This window comes from Anoplolepis gracilipes, chromosome 13 (assembly GCF_047496725.1).
Source record: "Anoplolepis gracilipes chromosome 13, ASM4749672v1, whole genome shotgun sequence".
Taxonomy (NCBI): domain Eukaryota; kingdom Metazoa; phylum Arthropoda; class Insecta; order Hymenoptera; family Formicidae; genus Anoplolepis; species Anoplolepis gracilipes.
The window spans coordinates 4,490,984-4,509,663 of NC_132982.1; the positions used below are offsets into that span (position 1 = coordinate 4,490,984).

General features: G+C 29.5%; 5 protein-coding genes across 11 annotated transcripts in view; 2 read left to right on the forward strand and 3 right to left on the reverse strand.

The window, feature by feature from the left end:
* LOC140672655 (uncharacterized) overlaps nt 1-622 on the reverse strand; it is an 88,016-nt gene extending 87,394 nt beyond the window's left edge. Inside the window, exon 1 of the mRNA XM_072904980.1 lies at nt 361-622. The gene's annotated coding sequence lies outside the window, so the exon portion shown is untranslated. The remainder of the gene's footprint in view (nt 1-360) is intronic.
* Nucleotides 623-1,307: 685 nt separating this feature from the next.
* On the forward strand, nt 1,308-3,403 carry LOC140672579 (uncharacterized). Its single transcript, XM_072904831.1, has 3 exons — nt 1,308-1,522; nt 1,598-1,785; nt 2,319-3,403. The coding sequence occupies exons 2-3, from the start codon at nt 1,606-1,608 to the stop codon at nt 3,147-3,149; spliced, it is 1,011 nt and encodes a 336-aa protein (XP_072760932.1). The 5' UTR covers nt 1,308-1,522; nt 1,598-1,605; the 3' UTR covers nt 3,150-3,403.
* Nucleotides 3,404-3,538: 135 nt separating this feature from the next.
* Sgt1 (suppressor of G2 allele of skp1) lies at nt 3,539-6,042 on the reverse strand. Its single transcript, XM_072904832.1, has 5 exons — nt 5,865-6,042; nt 5,674-5,784; nt 4,901-5,102; nt 4,308-4,507; nt 3,539-3,883 (listed from the first exon to the last, which is right to left on the reverse strand). The coding sequence occupies exons 1-5, from the start codon at nt 5,901-5,903 to the stop codon at nt 3,776-3,778; spliced, it is 660 nt and encodes a 219-aa protein (XP_072760933.1). The 5' UTR covers nt 5,904-6,042; the 3' UTR covers nt 3,539-3,775.
* Nucleotides 6,043-6,416: 374 nt separating this feature from the next.
* On the forward strand, nt 6,417-14,216 carry Swm (Zinc finger protein swm). 2 transcript variants are annotated; one of them, XM_072904488.1, is made up of 10 exons: nt 6,417-6,625; nt 7,559-7,677; nt 7,775-8,081; nt 8,235-8,399; nt 8,628-8,989; nt 9,178-9,423; nt 11,502-12,020; nt 12,104-12,888; nt 13,175-13,429; nt 13,786-14,216. In XM_072904488.1, the coding sequence occupies exons 1-10, from the start codon at nt 6,567-6,569 to the stop codon at nt 13,876-13,878; spliced, it is 2,910 nt and encodes a 969-aa protein (XP_072760589.1). In that variant the 5' UTR covers nt 6,417-6,566; the 3' UTR covers nt 13,879-14,216. The 2 variants fall into 2 exon arrangements, with proteins under 2 accessions (XP_072760589.1, XP_072760590.1); XM_072904489.1 differs by having other exon boundaries at nt 6,418-6,625; nt 11,514-12,020.
* A 779-nt stretch (nt 14,217-14,995) lies between these two features.
* LOC140672377 (sodium/bile acid cotransporter 7) lies at nt 14,996-18,036 on the reverse strand. Of its 6 annotated transcripts, none has more exons than XM_072904493.1 (7): nt 17,778-18,036; nt 17,055-17,123; nt 16,774-16,930; nt 16,403-16,629; nt 16,119-16,262; nt 15,629-15,875; nt 14,997-15,553 (listed from the first exon to the last, which is right to left on the reverse strand). In XM_072904493.1, exons 3-7 carry the CDS (start codon nt 16,907-16,909, stop codon nt 15,309-15,311), a joined length of 999 nt encoding a protein of 332 aa, XP_072760594.1. In that variant the 5' UTR covers nt 16,910-16,930; nt 17,055-17,123; nt 17,778-18,036; the 3' UTR covers nt 14,997-15,308. The 6 variants fall into 6 exon arrangements, with proteins under 6 accessions (XP_072760591.1, XP_072760594.1, XP_072760593.1 ...); XM_072904492.1 differs by lacking the exon at nt 17,055-17,123 and adding an exon at nt 17,388-17,439; XM_072904490.1 differs by lacking the exon at nt 17,055-17,123 and having other exon boundaries at nt 14,996-15,553; nt 17,895-18,036.
* Nucleotides 18,037-18,680: the final 644 nt, after the last annotated feature.

Below are 18,680 nucleotides of genomic sequence, written 5' to 3' on the forward strand. Positions count from 1 at the left end.
TACAAAGAAACAATTCTGAACAAAGTTTTATGATTGACAAGCAGAGCTGGTTCAGAAATAATTCAAGAATCTTGATAAATTGTATTATTTTACTTAATATATTAATTTAATTTACTGTAATAATTAGAATAATTATAATAATAAGAGCAGCGAGTAATTCTGCCAAAAATATATTTTATATAATTTTCAGATAAAAAATTAATAATTTCATACAGACACACATGCTCGCACACAAATGCACACATATGTATATATAAATGTATGTATTTACGCACACATGAAAAACATAAGATAGACTTATTACGAGAAAAAATAATATATCGTCGAGCAATTAATTATAAAAAAATGATATGCACATACTTGGTGATGATCAATTGCGGTTCCTCTGTATTCCGATGAGAAAATCAGAAAATAACGGTGTCGAAGTGGGAAAAGAGTCTCATCCGTTCATTCCAGTGCACAGGAAGCGGTTACCGATATCGATATTGATGAATAATGATAATGTACACAATGTTTGCGTTACGATAAACACACTAAACGAATACTCACAACTTTTCGCGCACAAAATTCCACTTTTAAATAAAAATAATCGCGACAAACATGCAACGACGTACGAATGCAACTCCGCGATCGGCCGCGATCAGCTTCGTGTGACTCGCGATTCAAAATCAGTTCGAGAATCGCAATATCGCTTTTCGATAGTATCGAAGCGACGTCATATATCTGCCAACTGTGTTTTAGTGTCAATTGCATGGTTGCGTATCCTACATTCAGTAACTTTTCTCTAAGAATGTAAATATATCCCTAGGGAAAAATTATGCGAGAAAAAAATTGAGCAAAGAAAATAAGCATAAAAAGTACAAATAAAAATTCGTGATACTATAATATTAGAAATAATTAAAATAAGATTTTCTAAAAAGTGTAATATATATATATATATATATATATATAAAATAACATATACCCCAGGCGATATTGATGTATGATTTCGATCGACATTTCGATTACAGAGGCGAATATCAAATACTTTACAGCATTGGTCCGTATAATATTAATTCTACAAACGTATTCACATTACGACGATCGCTTTTGATATAATTTTTTTTTTTTTTTTTTTTTTTTTTTGTCTATAATTCTATTCTTTTACTTAGACAGTAAAAATTGCGAAAAATGCAGAGCGATTTGTGATCGATCCGTCACTATGCGTCTTTCGTAACTCACTATTATTTGAAATCTTCAAGAGTAAATATAGTGCATTCTCGAAGCATCGGAATGAACCAATCACGGCAGTTAGATTCGTGCGACATTTTTTGATTCTCGAAAACAGCGCTCGAAGCAACGGACCAATCGCAGTAATTCTTTAACAGAAACAAAATTCTCTATATTTTATTAATAACGAATTAATTGCAATATTTATTAAGCAATTAATATATATTTTCAATATAAGATTTTTAATATTATCTCGATGATATTTATGAGTGCAGATTAAATTACTTAGGGTTAGAAATAGAATTGGGGTTAGGTTAGCTCTCTTATTTCATTATGCTCGTATGTCATCAGCATGTGTGACTCGATATCGTTTTATTCAATTTTCTAGTTTACAAAATGATAGAACGCTACCGACAATTAATTAATCTAATAATAAATAAACAAATAAAAAAATATGCGGTCTTTCATCACGCAAAAGAAATGATCGAAAATGCCACAGAAAAAGCGCAGAACAAGTTTTCCAATGTACAAAATGTCAAGGCCGAGAAATATAATATCGTTGAAAGTATTGCAAAAGTAAGCATTAAATATATAATATCGAGACCAAAATTTTGATCTTTTATCATTTTTTTTTTTTTTTTTTTTTTTTTTTTTTTTTTTGATATTGATAAATGTATTCTGAATAACGATCAATTTAGTCTTAAGACTTACATTGATTTAATTTGGAATATTTATAACTCTCTTATGCATTGAATTATGTTTCTTTATAAAATTTTAGCTACATTTATTAATAAGTTACTTAAGAAATTGTTCAACTTTTTAGTCTGAATTTGAATTGGATACAATTTTATGCAATATAAAATAAAATTCTTAAAGATTATGAGAACTCTTCTGATTTTGATACCATTCAACTATATTACTTAAAGTTTTTGTTTCATACGGTTTTATTACTAATTATATACTGTAACATTATAAGAAAGTTTTTTAATATTTTTATTAAAGAAAGGATTTTGAATTGACCGATAATCTGTAATGAAAATAACAATCTATAATTTTGGAAGACTATATATAGAGCAATAATTATATAATCATTAATTTTTATATTGTAGAAACTTAATGACAAGGCTATCATTATACAAGATTTAAATGCCAAGGCCTTAGAGCCAAGCACAGAATTACCAGGAAAAATTGTTAAATGGTGGCAATGGTATAACCAGTTAACAGGATTAAATACAGTTGAAGCAGCTAAAAGACAAGTAATTGTCCTTCAAGATAAATTGTTCCTATGTCAGGACAATAGAAGAACATTAAACAAAGAACTGACAGAGATTTCTCAGAAATTACAAGAACTCTATGGTGAATTAGTTCAAACAAAACGAGATGATCCCAAATTTGTACATTTAACAGTGATGGAAAATAAGTGTTTGCAGGAACAAAATAAAGTTCTCAATCAGCTTACTTTATCAGAGAAAGAAGAAAGAGATAATTTCACACAGTTAGCTACTGCTATCAAAGAATATCACGACAGTCAAAATTTAAATGCACAAAAATATAAATATTTATCTATCCTTGCATCTGCCATAATAGCAATTTTATCATTAATTGGTTCAATTATACTTAATAACAGGAGGATACTAGATGTAAGAAATACCATAAAAACAGTGCAAGAGAGGAATGAATTATTACATCAAACAAATACAAACGAATTGTCTGATCTTAAGAAAATATTGCTTTCATTTGATACCAAGTTTTCCAAACAAATCGCAAATAAAGAGGAGAACGACACTAATTTCCAAACAAAACCCAAAGAAAAGGAGAACAATAATTCATCTAATATTCTCGTGGCTTCTGCCAAGTATTCAGCATATTTGTTAATTTCAGGAACAAGTTATATTAAAAAAGGTATTTATGCATGTGGGTCGTACATCTTTTACAAATAACAAATATTTATCAAAAATATTCAACTGCTCAACACAGTTAAATTTATACAAATTTTCTTTTTTTTCTAATATATAATGATATATTTTTTATTAAATTTTTATAAAGGGGAAAGAGATAGTATATATAAATAAATGGTATAAAATTTGAAAATAAAATATAGAACAAAAATATATTAATATTTAATATATATTAAAATACAAAGTTTCTTCTGTAAAATAAGAAAACTATATTTTATATTTGCCAGACAAACTGCTTCATATTGTTTATAATTGATACACATTGTAGAATATGTTTATAAACATTAATTTTCTGTAAAAAATATTGTAACACTGTAATTATAACTGTAAATTGTAAATGTAATCTTAAATAAACATAATAAAAATCATGATATAAGTAAATGTTAATGATTTTTTATATTTCATAATTATACAAAATAAATTAACACTGAAATTAATTTTATTGAATCACTATATCATTATATAGAAAGAGAAATATTACAAAGTATCAATGTTGTCTACTTTCTTATCAATAACATATCATATTGAGTAATTATATGTATGATAATTGAATGCAATTATTGCAAGAAACACTGAAAAAATGATGTTTATAAATTTGATGTCCCAAATTATGAGTCCCAAGATTTCCATTCCATTCCATCTGGTGGTTTTCTGTCAACTGTTCCATGTCCTACTTCTTCCCAATTAGTGCTCAGAACAGTGCCGCCAGATTCTAACTACATGACATATTTTCTTTATATTTTAATGTTTTTTTTTTTTTTTTTTACATCGGACAGATTATTATATTTATATTAAAACTATTGAAAATTTATATGCATATGCATTTATGCTAAGGTAGTTTCAATGAAATGTCATTTTTAATATTTGGAATAAAAAATTTAGAAATGTCACTGTATACAATAAGTGATTTTTAATACAACATAACATTTATTGTATGCAAATAGAAATAGCTAAAAATAAATAGAATTTATTTTATTTATGCAAAATTGAAGTGCCATGTACTAAAGATTTACATTTGGAGAAGACAAATTCTTTTAGATACCAATAAAATTTACATAAAATCTGCAATGTGCATCATGAACACGCTACAGTATCTCTCTTGTTACTATTTAATTTATCAAATATGAATATTTTACTTACAAAGGACTTGTTCATCGCACGTCTTACATCGTCAGATCCATTACCATATATTTGTTGAAAGAGAGCATTTATTGCTGCATCTCCTTCTGGTTGTTCAGCTGCTTCTTGTTTTTCTATTTCCTTTTCTACTTTATCCCAATCTCTGTGTACTTTACAGGAACTTGGATATTTAGATATTTGTTGGCTAGCTTGGAGTATTTCTTAAATAATACAAAAATATTTTAATTAAAAATATAATCAATATATATTAGTTTTATAGTGTAATAATAATATTTTTAGAAACTTATATGTATTAATATTTCGAAAAATTATTAATTTTATATGACTTTTTTTATGTTACTATTATATTTTCACAATTGTTTTAAATATCAATCATATATGGAAAATGTTTCAATGATATATCAAAAATTTGAGGTTTTAATCCATTACAAATATTAGTATTAATAATAAAGTACAAAATAAATTATTAAATAAGGCACCAAGTATTGCCTATTAGCAGACATTATATTTTCATTTTATAAAATTTTGTATTTTATATTTATATTTTATCTCGTATATTTCTTTATGAAATAATGAAAGATTTATATATTTACCATTTGGTATAGGTTTTACTTTATTTTGTTCAACTGGATTTCCCTCTAATACCGTCCATCTAAAATCATCTTGTTTTTTCAGTTTGATTTCTATTTTAGATGACCATACTTTGTGTGTACATTGTTCAACTACTATCGGATAAGCCAAATCTAATTCTAAACTATATTCATTACCAGATGGTAACTTTGCAGATACACTTAGCTGAAAAATAATTTGTAAAAATAATATCCTTAATAATATAATTATTAATAATAATAATTATATTTTTATATTAATAAAAGGATTAAAAAGTTTTATATATATATATACATGCATTTATATAATAAGCTACTTTCAGTCAAATGTCATTTTTTAAAATTTGGAGCAGTTTAAATATCTCGTAAATTTTAATTCAAAAATTCATTAAAAATTTAGTGTTTTTGTCAAATGTACAATTTATAATATAGAAATTAAAGATAATTCAAATTAATTGGAAATACTTAGATATCTAGGTATTTTAAGTATTATCAAAGAATATCTGGATATCAAAGCATTGCTTGGAAAATAATACAAAATCATACACAAAATCATCTTAAGATATAATGCTTTTGTTTAAGAGATTTTTTGGTAAATGTTTATCTTTACATAATCAGCAACAAATGAGTTCTGCTTTATCTGAATATTATTCTTGAAGCGTGAAGGTAAAGGTAAACATTTACCGATTTTTTATTTACTTTAATAAATAAGTTAACTCCTGATACGTTAACAGATAAATAAACTTCTAAATACGTACTGTATTTTCTTCATATGCAACTTTCACATTTTCTGTATTTTTTGCAAGTATTGTCACAATAATATGGGTGTCCGTTTGATACCAATCATGTTTTATTTTAGGAACAGGCATCTACAAAAATGGAACATTATTGTATCTAGATATTTTGACATTATATATTCACATGATATTATTTGTGTGTATAAACTTACTACATTATTTTCCATTTTGGTGATAACGTTGTCAGTCATTGTATCCTTATTATTTACAATCACACACTTTCCATGCAAGGATAAAACATAATGCAAAATATAGAATCTTTATCTTTCTCGAATCTTCCTATCGCACCGAGAGATGCTGCAAAACAATCTAGAATCCAGGATTGCAACTGTGACACTTGACACTGACGCTAAAAACGTACAAGTACAGTTCGCTCGACGTTTTGTCCTGATTGATCAATCAAACGTTTCTCGCGAGACTTTAAAATCATAAGAATCAGCCCTAAGTCCATCAAATATGCAGCATCGCAAGTCATGTGATCCAATCAGCGTCAAGGTAGCTTGACGCTGATTGGATAGCACGGCGCTTATGACGTTTGCGACACGGCGATGCGACTAATGTAGAATGACATTTATGTACCGGAGTTTCTATTGGCGGTCGAAAGCGACATCAAACCACAATCTAAATCCACGGCAGGGCAGCAGCTGTCACTTCTCACGATGTTTCCCGGACGTTGGACGGCTTCTAGTTGCTTCTAACTGTTGTATGTAATACATGTTTAACAGCGACTGATTTCCAGAATGGCGACCGTCTTTACTTAGAGTGAGAGTACTTATTGTCGCTCCTTACAGTTCATATAATTGACGAGCGTTTACGAAGTTATCTATGCGCCCTTAACACGGTAAACATTGAAAATGATAATCGACAATCCTGATCAATTCAAGGCGTGGCTCACCGCTGTGCTGGAGCCGCTGTAAGTAGGCCAGTTTGCTCGAGAGAGAGAGTATCTTACGCGTATGTGTATCTGTATTCGTTTGATGTTGTAAATGGCCGTACATGTGACGGGTTACGGCTCTTCGTGTGTGGCATAGTATTTACATGGGGGTGCTACCAGAGATTATTACCCCCTACCTGAAACAAGACAAATAGGACGAACCCACCTCAACACTCGTGTTCACTTCTGCTTGAGCATCGTCCAGACTCTATAAATCTAACGATTAAATAATCTTCTAGTAATGTGTATCTTTTATTTTACTTATTTATATCAATTATATACAAGTACTAGATCTTGAAACTGTAATACGATAATCTTTGCAGATCTATCTTTTAATTTGTAGTATATAGTATACAATGACAATGTGTGTTTTATTATTGTATTACATGAGTGAAAATTTTGATATTTCTGTCAGGTGATGACTGTAGCTTATTATGTTCTACATTGATTAAGATAATTGAGAGGTTTTTTTATCAAATGCTAATATGTCTTAAATAGTTATTGTGTTTTTTGTGAAATTTTATTTCAACATACAATCTCGATCAGGAGCAGACTCTATATATAAACATATCATAATTTTGCACGGGTTCACTGAGATTTAATTTATTTTACAAAGTTATTGAAAAAAATGATTTTTTAAATTATTGTCCTAAACAGTGCATGTGTATTTTTTAAGAATATAAAATTATTATAATTCATGTTTTGTTTCTGTAATATAAATTTAATCAAGTATTTATTAAATTTTGTTTCTGTTGCAATGCTATGATGACTTATAATATTCAAAATACTTGAATTAAAAATACAAATTATATTAAATTAATTCAAAATATTTGAATTAAAAAGTTAATATTCAAAAGTTTATTAAATATACAATGTTAAATTTGTTTGTACATTATTAATTTCTTTCACTAGATGCGATGCAGATCCTGCTGCCCTAGCTAAATATGTCTATGCATTGGTTAAGAAAGACAAGACCTTGGAAGAATTACGAGGTGGTATGGTTGAGCAATTGGATGTATTTCTACAGCAAGGTATGTTCATATATTTTATTTAACATAATGTAAATTAGAAATTTAATCATCTGTTATCCTTATGATATTCAAAATATGTTGGAATTGCTGTTTTTAGAAACCAAAAATTTTGTGGAATTACTCTTTAAAACATTGGAGACTCAGGAGTATATACTCCCACCCTCTAAAAGTGATCTAGGTGGTGGTGGTGGTGGGACACCGCCTGGTGTAAATCCACCAGCCCCAATTGTACCATCCTCAACAGAGAAAGTCCTAGAGACAACAATTCCACTAGTATCTATGATTACAAATCCACCTGTTCCACTTCAAATCAATGGGTCTGCACCTGCTGTAGTTAGTAAACGCGAGACTAAAAAATCTGACTCAGACAAGGATAAAGAGAAAGGGAAACGTTCTCGAAGCAGGTACTTAGTAATTTTATATCTCTTGAAAAAAAAGCAATGTAATTATGATAAGAAAAGCTACCAAAAATTCTAGAATTTTTTGTTACACTATAGGCTTTAATATAATTTAGTTTAGTATATAGGAATTTTAATTTTATCATGTGTGCTATGTAGAAGTGGCAGAATGAGATCAAGAACACGATCACGTTCACGATCCTGGGAAAGGGACAGACGCAGATCTAGGAGTAGAGAACACATTCGGCGCGACAGAGAAAGAGATAGAAGTCGACCATGGAGAAATGAATCTCCACCTATTAATACTAGAAGACATGATCGCAGGTGCGTTTTTATAATTTTCATTCACTCTTGATGCTTTAAATACTTTATTGAGAAATATAAGTAAATGTTTAATAAATCTTTTCCTATGTTCTATCTTTCAATTGTTTTAAACAATGCATATTTAAATGCAACGATTATTTTACTGAAGAATATTTTTTTAGTTAATTATTAAATCCACAGATTCTTAGAGTTTTCAAATAATTCTCACTTTATTACTTTATTTTTTAGACGTACTAGAAGTCGCAGTACATCACCGATACGATCTAGGATACGCGACGGTCCAGACAATCGTGACCATCGAGCAAGGTTCAGGAACAGATCTCCAACTCCGCTTCGATCGCGTTCTAGATCAATAGAACGGAAAAAGATCGATCGTTTCGAGAGAATGGAGATAGATAGAACGGATCGAATCGAGGCAAGTCCTGGTGGTGGTACTCCGACTCAAGATAGTAATCACGGAGATGTAGATATGAGGCTATCTACAACTAGTCAATCAATACAAAGTGTTGTCTCTGTTGCGAGTAATATTCCAAATAACCAAACAGGTTCTTTTCAACAACAAACAAAAAGACGTTGCAGAGATTTCGACGGTATGTACGTCGACACATTCAAAAATAGAAAGCTATCATATGTTGTCACGCTTTTAAATACTTAAACCAATTAGGAAACTAGTGATTCTTGATATTACAAAAGTAATAATAATAATTACTTAATTTTTATTAATAATTTGTTTAAATAATATTCGAATTAATCCGTTATTTTTCTCATTTTAATATAGAGAAAGGATATTGCATGAGGGGAGATCTTTGTCCTTATGATCATGGAACTGACCCAGTTGTATTAGAAGATGTGGGATTAAGCGGAGTATTGACTTTTGCACCACATGGCCCTCAAGCTCCAGGAGCAGTCCCTGTGTCTACAGTACCAGAGCCATCACAAGGTCCTAATGGTAACCCGCCACCGCCGCATCTTCCTCTTGCCAGTTTACCACCACCTCATTTAAGAAATCATCATTCTAATATGGGTATGTATCTTTACACATAAAATATATCATTTCAATTATTTAATGTAATATTGTAAAATGATAATTAGAAAAAAAATATTTATTATATATATATAATAAATTTTTTCTAATTATTTTCTAATATATATAAGTCAATATATATTGTATACATATCATATATTTTATGATCATGTTTTGATATATTGATTGCTAGTACTGTCAATACTGAAATATTATTTATACACATATGCATATATTCATTTATATATATATCATATTGTGTGTATGATTATATGTAGTAAAAATGAAGAAAATGAAAATTAAGAGAAAGAAAATACAATCTATACTAAGATGAAGCATAAATATAAAAATATAAAAATTTTTATATTGATAATTTTTAATTACAATTAATTTAAAATTTTGGTAAAATTGAAAGATATTTGTATTTATGTATAAAATACCTGTTAAATTAGACAAGAAAGAGAGGAAATATATAGAGGTGCATTACAGGATATGTAAGGAAGACTTCTGTAGGAGTAGGACTTCTGTAGGAGTTTTTTTAGGAGAGTAGGACTTCTGATGGATGTTATATTAATATTTGGTGCAGAGTGTAATGGCATATGAGGTGGAAGTTTGGGGCTAGGAAGAAAAGAAGGACTTAGAAAAGGTAATATTGGATTATGTTAGGTGGCTTTTCAGGTTGGCTTTTTGTACACCAAGATATGTAATGCAGAGAGAGTTAAGTTTGATAAAATTAAAATGTAAGTGGGGTATCAGAGCCATGAAATTCAATTAAAAGGTTCAAGAAAAGGGGGATAATTATCTTATCAAGAAATCTTGGGTGGAAAAAAAATACATGATAAAGAAAGAGATATATATTGTAGTAAAGAAAGGGAAAGTTATTATAATACTAAAGGTATGAAGGCAATAGAAGATATGAGGCATGACAGTTTAAATATATAGAGTAATGTAAAAGAGAGAGAGGTAGACATTCAAAGACAAATAGAAAATGCGAAAATAAGATAGGAATGGAAACAACAAAACTTAGATATTTAAGGAAGAATATTTTAGGTAGGTATATGTGTAGTAAGGAAATAAGAGTTCTCGATAAGGTGCAGAAATATGGAAAAATATAATAAGTATGAGTTAGGAGATGAATGTAAAGTTTGTAAATTTTGTAATATAGGATGGGATAATATAGAACATTATGTAACGGAATGTGTAGAGGTGAATAATAAATGGTTTAAAGAGTTAGGCAAAGATAGTGAGGAAAGAATAGCAAGAATATTTAGTGATGAATTGGACGAGAAGAAAGGTAAAATATTAAAAAGAATATGGAAAGAAAAAGAGGTAAGAAAGAACAAAGATCGGTGATAAGGAGATTGTGATTGTAATGCACTCTATGAATTAGATTATTTATGTATTATTTATGTATCTAGTTAGATATTTATTTATTGTATATACAGATATGGAGGTATGAGTTATTTGGATGTGAGTGGAAGAAAGTATGGATGGATGGATGAGTAGATCTATAACCCAAGTCCACTTCTTGGCTTATATGCTTGAAGAATAAACTATATTATTATGCAGGGTGGACGAAATGTATCTAAACTTAACATCTCGGTAAATAACAAATTTTCGAAAAAAATGTTTCATACAAAAGTTGCAGGATTTTATAAGGCGCATTACACGGCGATATTATTATGAATTTGAATAGCATTGTCAAGGTCACGTGAAGGTCACAGATCAAAGAATCAGTGTTAGCCATATAGAATTATGCTTTGGGACACTCCTTGATTGATTGATTGGTCCCCTTTATTTTTTAGACAACTGCACATCCACCGGAATGATGCACCTTGTACTTTTTCTATCATGGTCATAATAATATTGCCATGTAATGCATCTTATAAAACCTTACAACTTTTGTATGAAACATTTTTTTTTTTTCAAAAATTCGTATTTTCTGAGATATTAAGGGGTTTCGATACATTTCGTACACCCTGTATAGAGGTGCATTACAATTTTATATTGTAACGTTGTAGTTTATAATAAGTGCAATATTCTATATTCTCTGAAATATAATGAGTTAAATGTGTCAGACGCTTTTGCAGAATATAATCCGGACGCGCCCAGCATGGAACCACATATGTCGTGGGGTAGACATCCGCAACCTGCACCTGGGATTTATGGCAGAGGACAAAGAGAACTGATCAGTGTACCGGTTATTCCTCATACAAATTCGTCAGAAATAACTCGTACCCAAAGTAATCCGCTAAAACGCAAACAATCGTTTGACTTTAATCGTTTAGGACCGAAACAGAGAGTAGTGCATAATCCGGCTAATTGTTCTCTCGAACTGAAAAAGGTTCCACGAACCTTAAACAATATAACTCAATTAAATAATCATTTTTGCAAATTTGGTAAAATTGTAAATATTCAAGTTAATTTTGGTGGTGATCCTGAGGCAGCATTGGTTACCTTTATGATGCCATCTGAAGCAAAAGCCGCTTACAGAAGTACAGAGGCTGTGTTGAATAATAGATTTATTAAAGTATTTTGGCATAATAATGTCAATAATAATAACGCGGCTGGTGGAGCTATCGAAAACGTGCCACCGGGTAAGAAATGATTATATATTTTTACATCCTAGACATGATATATAATAGACATGACATATAACAATAAATTTTGTTGTCTCCAGGATGCCGCCCTTCTGTGAAAGAGAGATTAGGCGCAGCTGTAACATTACCGGCAAAGGCTGAAGATAACGAATACGTTCCCACGCGTCGTTCGACCGAGGAACAAGTTACGCAGACCTTAGTTCCAACTTCGCCTAAAGCTGCCGTTGTTCCTACTCGAGAAGACAAAGTTCTTGCGATAAAGAAAACGCAAGAGATATTAGCGGCTAAGGAAACATTAAAGAAAAAGCAAGAAGAAAAGCGAAAGGAAGCAATCAAATTGACTGCCGATTTACGCAAAAGGAAACAAGAATTATTGGACAAGCATCTAATTGAATTGCGCATCTTGATTGACAAAGCCGAAAAGAATCCGGAACAAAAGGAATCCATTATGCCAACAATAAAGGCTATGCAGCAATCGGTCGATAATCTACGCAAGGATCTAGCTGCAAACGGTCAAATTGGTAATAAATCACAAGTAAAGTCTAGAGAGCAGACTCAGAAGGAGATACTGGACGCCGAGTTAGATTTAATGACAGCGCAACAAGAAGGTCAAGACGCTGGTGAATTGCAAAAGAGATTGAACGAGCTTCGAGCCCAAGCGGCCGCGTTAGGTTTGAATGCGAACCCCATTGTCGGTAGAGGTGCGAGAGCCTCTAGTCGAGTTACACGCGGCACCCACACGTTATCTTACAGAGGTCGTGGCAGAGGAAGTTTTGCTCACGTCTCGGTAGATCATCGGCCAACGAGTCTTCTAGTCTCTGGTTATGAAACTGAAGAAAAGGCGGAGGTTTTGGCACATTTTCAAGTAAGATTTATAAATTTATAAGAATAATAACAAATTTATATATATATATATATATATATGCAGTAATCACTTTGTTATTCGAAAATAGTTAATAAAAAAATGAGAAACAAAGAGATATTTGCATGTATAATATTAATATTTAATATTAATATATATAATATTAATTAATTTTGTTATGTATATTAATTATAAACTTGCAACTGAACCTTCACATGTTTTGAGTAACGTGTGTGTCTCAAGCGTGTGATACGTACAATTAATTTCGCAAATTTCTCTTGTGTTTTAGCAATTTGGTGAAATAGTGAATCAAATAGTAGACGATGCAACTCCTTCAATCGTGATCAATTTCAAATCGAGAAAAGAGGCTGAGGTTGCTTTGGTGAAAGGACGCACTTTTCAAGATAGATTATTGTCAATAACTTGGGTTTCCGGCCATCATTTACATCGTGGAGGAGCTGGTAGTAACTCAAGCGCATCTGTACAACTGTCGTCACGTTCTGAACCGACTGCACCTGTCACAGACGAAGATATCGACTTGGAAGTAAGCTTTAACATAACATTTATAATACCGATTTTTAAATCTGTATTATTTATATAGATTATTTTTAGGAAAATTGCGATATATATGATATTTGTACAAGATATTTTGGATTTTCTTCAAAGACTTTTCTATAGCTTCTATTTAGATTTTGTGAGAAACTATCATATTTAATAGACAGAACGTTGTTTGTCTCATAGAAATTCTTTGTACAAAATTATGTAAAAATCAATATGTTATTTCTTCGTATAGGAAAGATTTACTTGATGCAAATGACTGTGAAAATAGTAGGCTCTAATAGAATATCTCCAGTATTTTTTAATTTAATCTAAAAGTATTAACAAGATTTAAATTTCCAGGGTACGGCAGAGGCGCTACTTCTAGAGGAAAACGAGAATGAAAATGAAGAGGAGGAAGATGAGGATGGGGAGTCGCGCAGCTGGCGGCGATAGCAGCGTCAGCGTCAGGATAGGAGTCGCTTGTGACAGGAGCTTGGTGTCAAACGTAACGACAGTGTGATCATCCGGGCCGGCCGTATGCGTCCCGGCACTTACGCCTACATTGCTGCACCGCCGTTTGATGCATCCATTGCCATGATGATTTTCACGAAGAAATCGGATTATATCGTGCTCATCAGCGTTATCATGAATGTTACACTATTTGTTAATATTATTGAATATACTATACATGCGCACCAACAATGGTACGATTGAACCATATGAGTATGGCGCGTCATAAATAGAGAAAAGAAAAGAAAAGAAAAAGAAAAACTGCAAAACTTTCCAAAACAGGAGTAATAATCGAAATTTATCCCCATTATTTGTAGAATAAAATCGCTATGTTTTATATGGGAAAAAAAGAAACTTATTCTAACTTTCAAGTCCTTCTATATGTAGAAACTCAAACTGTGCGTTTCCTAGCTCTTGTTGTTTTAAAGGCTCGTTAGATAAACATTAGGATAAGTAGGAGCTTGTAATTTCGAGGATATTCAGAATTTTTCACTCGAAGAATGAGGAAACTATATTTGTAACTTGTATGATATAAATAGGTACTCGCGATTATATTGTATTATTCAATGATAAGTCATAACACTTCACTCGATTGGCTGTTGACTTTTATCTCTATTGTATCTATTTAAAACGGTTCTTGTCAAAGACTTGTAATAATGCGAAGTATAATGTATCATTCTTACTGTTTCTTTTTAAAAGATGTCAATGAATTAGATTGCTGGAAATCATAATGTGATACTTCGCGTATCATTTACATAAATTCTTTCCAGATTATAAAGCAATAACACATAATTCTTACACACAAACCATTCCATCCAGTTTCAAGGTAAGTATCAAATTACACACAATAACGATATTGTAAATAATATAAATATTCATATTCAACAAAAAATTGCTCATTCCAAATGCAATTATTTCAGATAATTTAATTAATGAATAAAATTACTTGAAATGTAAGAAAGATTTTTTGCATTGAGTTTACCTAGTATATATAATTAACAGTATTTTAAAACATTTACAAACACAGTGTATTAATACGCAATTTAATATTTATTCAATTTTTTTTTCATATTTTTTCCAGATTTTATATTTACAATGTAAATGTTTTTTCATATATATATATATATATATATGTATGTATATATAGCCTTTTTATCTATTCTATTTAAATATATTATTTCTAAAATTTATTTATAATAATTTTTAGGAGCTGCTCCATTATATCATTTTTAGGATATAAAATATTCTAGTGCATATGTGTGAGGCCATACTATCAAAATTATTATCACACTTGGAGACTAGTTTGGAAGATAAATTGATATCTATAAATTGAGAAATAAACATCGCAAAATAGCATCACTCTAGATATGTTCTTACGGAGCTAGCCAACTAGCTAACAAACTACCTAACAATAATTGTGCAACAGGTAATATCGTTAATGGTAAATTTACTGCTGGTCCATGAATTGAACCGTGGTACGCTCCTCGTAAAATCCAACCGCCAAGACTAACGGATTTGTGGGTGCTGGTAAATAGCGCAGCTAACAAAATATTCCGTGGCAACCATTGAGAGCACAAGATCCAGCATAAACTGCTAAGAAGGAGCTGACCCACGCATGCTTCAAAAGACATATGTAGCTGAATATATAGAACAGTGAGTCTATCCATAAATGTAAAAATTAAATACAACTTACTGATAAGTACACAGAATAATATATCTACTGCTTGTAATGATGAAGCATCTGCTAAAACAGCATCGCAAAACCAGTGGTATGCTATTGCCAATAATAATCCTTGGGAAAACCATCCTGTGTTAATATTCAAATATTTATCTTTCAATATAAATGACCGTAGCATGATACCCACGCCCAATGGAATAAGTGTGCTGTATATGGTTTCCCTGATGTTGATTCCAACCAGTGGTGGAGTAAACATTCCTAACTGTTATGGAAAAATTATACAACTTTTTAGAATAGCTACTTAAAAAAATAATCTTTTAATACATATTTTAGCTTGAAGTATATTAAGAAATATACTAAACTAATACAAAATATAAATATAAAACCAAATAAACATAAATAACACAAAATACTGAATATAATATATATATATATATATATATTCTCTCTAAGAAAAAAAATATATAAGAAAACTTAAGAAATATCATTCATATACAATATTTACCATAAGATATAGTAAAATAGGAGATAAAAATAATCCTCCAAAATGTGACACCAGTGTAGTAATTACACTTGTAGGCAAATCAGCCTGAGCTAAGCGACATAAAGCAAGTCCTGTACTGAATGGTGGTGGCATGCAGTAAAGCACCTGAAAGAAGTAATAATAATTATATTAAAATACAGCTATAATATTTGTGTATCATATATATAGTTATAAAAGTTTGATATAATATCTACTCACACCACACATTGTATTAACAAGAATTAATTACAAATGTCCCTAATTACCTCCATTCCTTTGAGTAACCATATATTAACTTTTGCATAGGTCAACAAATATGTCCCAATGCGTGCTAAAAAGGGCATCAAAATGTATATGAAAGTCATGACAAATGTCAGAAGATAACCATCCCTTAATGTTGAATAAAGAGATTTAGGATTGCATAATAATCCAGCTTCTAAGTACATCAAAGGCACAGCAAAATAGCGAATGATAAAATTACCATTGATTATACCTGTAATAAAAAATGCAATATAATATTAGTAAATATTGTTACTTTTTGATATAAGTAAAAATATTATACAAATGTTCTTTCTGAATGTACACACACACGTTTTTTTTTTCTTTATTGAAATATTGACTTGAAAAATCAATTTACCATTTGTTCCACCAATCTGTGGTTGAATAGATGCAAATATCATGCATACAAGCATTAATAGAACATATCCATATCGATAGAAAAGCTTAGTTTTTTTCCTCGGTTTTATATTAATACAAGTGGATTCTATAGACATTTTAATTTTTTTGAAATATACCTAGATGAAAAAAAATATATATATGTATTCTTTATGTTATATATTTTGTAGCATAGAGAAATTATTTGCTTGTATAAAATATATATATTTAAAAGTTTATAATTATTATTTTTAATAGTCTTACCTAAAGAAGCATGCGTGAAAGTTAAGTCTTTGGAAACAAAATGTATAAAATGTTGTTATATAAAAAAATCTAAACGTAAAAGTTTCATCATCAAAAATTTATATGATTGCTTAAATGTTTTAAAATTAAATTAAATTACTAGCAATGATTATATGAAATAATTTCAGTATAAACTTTTACAACCTTGAGAGAAATATATCTGATTATTTAAATTTTATATTGAAACAGAAAACTAATATATACTATGAAAAAAAATGGTAAATAATTATTTAAATATATTTCTATGAAAATTATAAAGCTCAAGAACAGAAGCGTTAACTTTTGTGCAACTACCTATCGCATCTATATGATTGTTGTGCTATATGAAAATATTATGCAAATATATCTGCAAGTAATAAATATAAAAAGTATTATGTAAATATTTGTAATATGAGGAATATTTTCTGCAATCTAAGGAATTGAAATGGTGCTGATCGAATAAGAGAGTTCTTTTTATATACAAAGTTATTATTTATTTAATAACTATTATATGTAATTTTGTTACACATGCATCATATGTGTGTGTGCTATATCATGTATTACTGTCTATTCGATAAAATAGAATATAGAGAATATTGTGATAGGCACTATCGTAAACTACACGAAAAACAAACGTTTGAATTTAGTCTCTCTATAAAAGAACTTTCATATTATAAATTCAATAACATGCAGAAAATTATTTACGACGTTGAAGGTTATTATTAGTTGACGATTGTACGTATTACACGATTCGCAAGAATTAAATTATTCCTTGTTTAATTTAAAAACTTCTCCATTTTTCTGCCACATTTAATAAATTACACTAAATGACATCGCTGTCCGTTACGAGCCATTACGAGCTACAATCCTTTCTGTCATTTTCGAGAAATGTTTCCATGGGTACGTAAAACGATAACATGAGATAACATCATAATGTTGACCAATCATAAGGTTGGCACAAAATTTTGAAAAATATCACAATTAAAAAAATAATGATCATAATTAAAAACGTCTATTAATATCTAATTTCAAATATTATACATATATATAATTGTACATAAAAAATAAATTCCTGTAAACTCTGTTTATTTTATTAATTTTTCAAAGATTTAATTTTAAAAGAATATTTTGTTGTTAATTTGCAATTAACTTTATAAAAATTTTGTTAAATGCATCTTTATTTAATAATATAATCTATAAATTTTTAAAATTAAATTAGATTTCATTGAAATCTAATTTGAATAAGAAAAGGACATTTTTTAAGATATATATATATATATATATTTATAAATTTAAAAAATATTTTTTATAGATCTCTTAAGAGAACTTTTCCTCAATCATTTATTAAATTAATCATAAATTAAATTAATATATCTTTTAAGTGATATACATATATATACATAAAATATTTCTCACTGGGAAAAGACTTTATTTTGAATCTTTTTCCATAATTGTACATGTTGTTACAAAGTATATTTTGTAAAAGAATTTCTTAACAATATATTTTTTCACGTTTTATAATACAACTTATGTCTAAGTTACCAGATGTTATGTGGTTTTAAAATACAATTTTTTAAAATTAATTTTAAAATATCTCAAGTTCAAGGA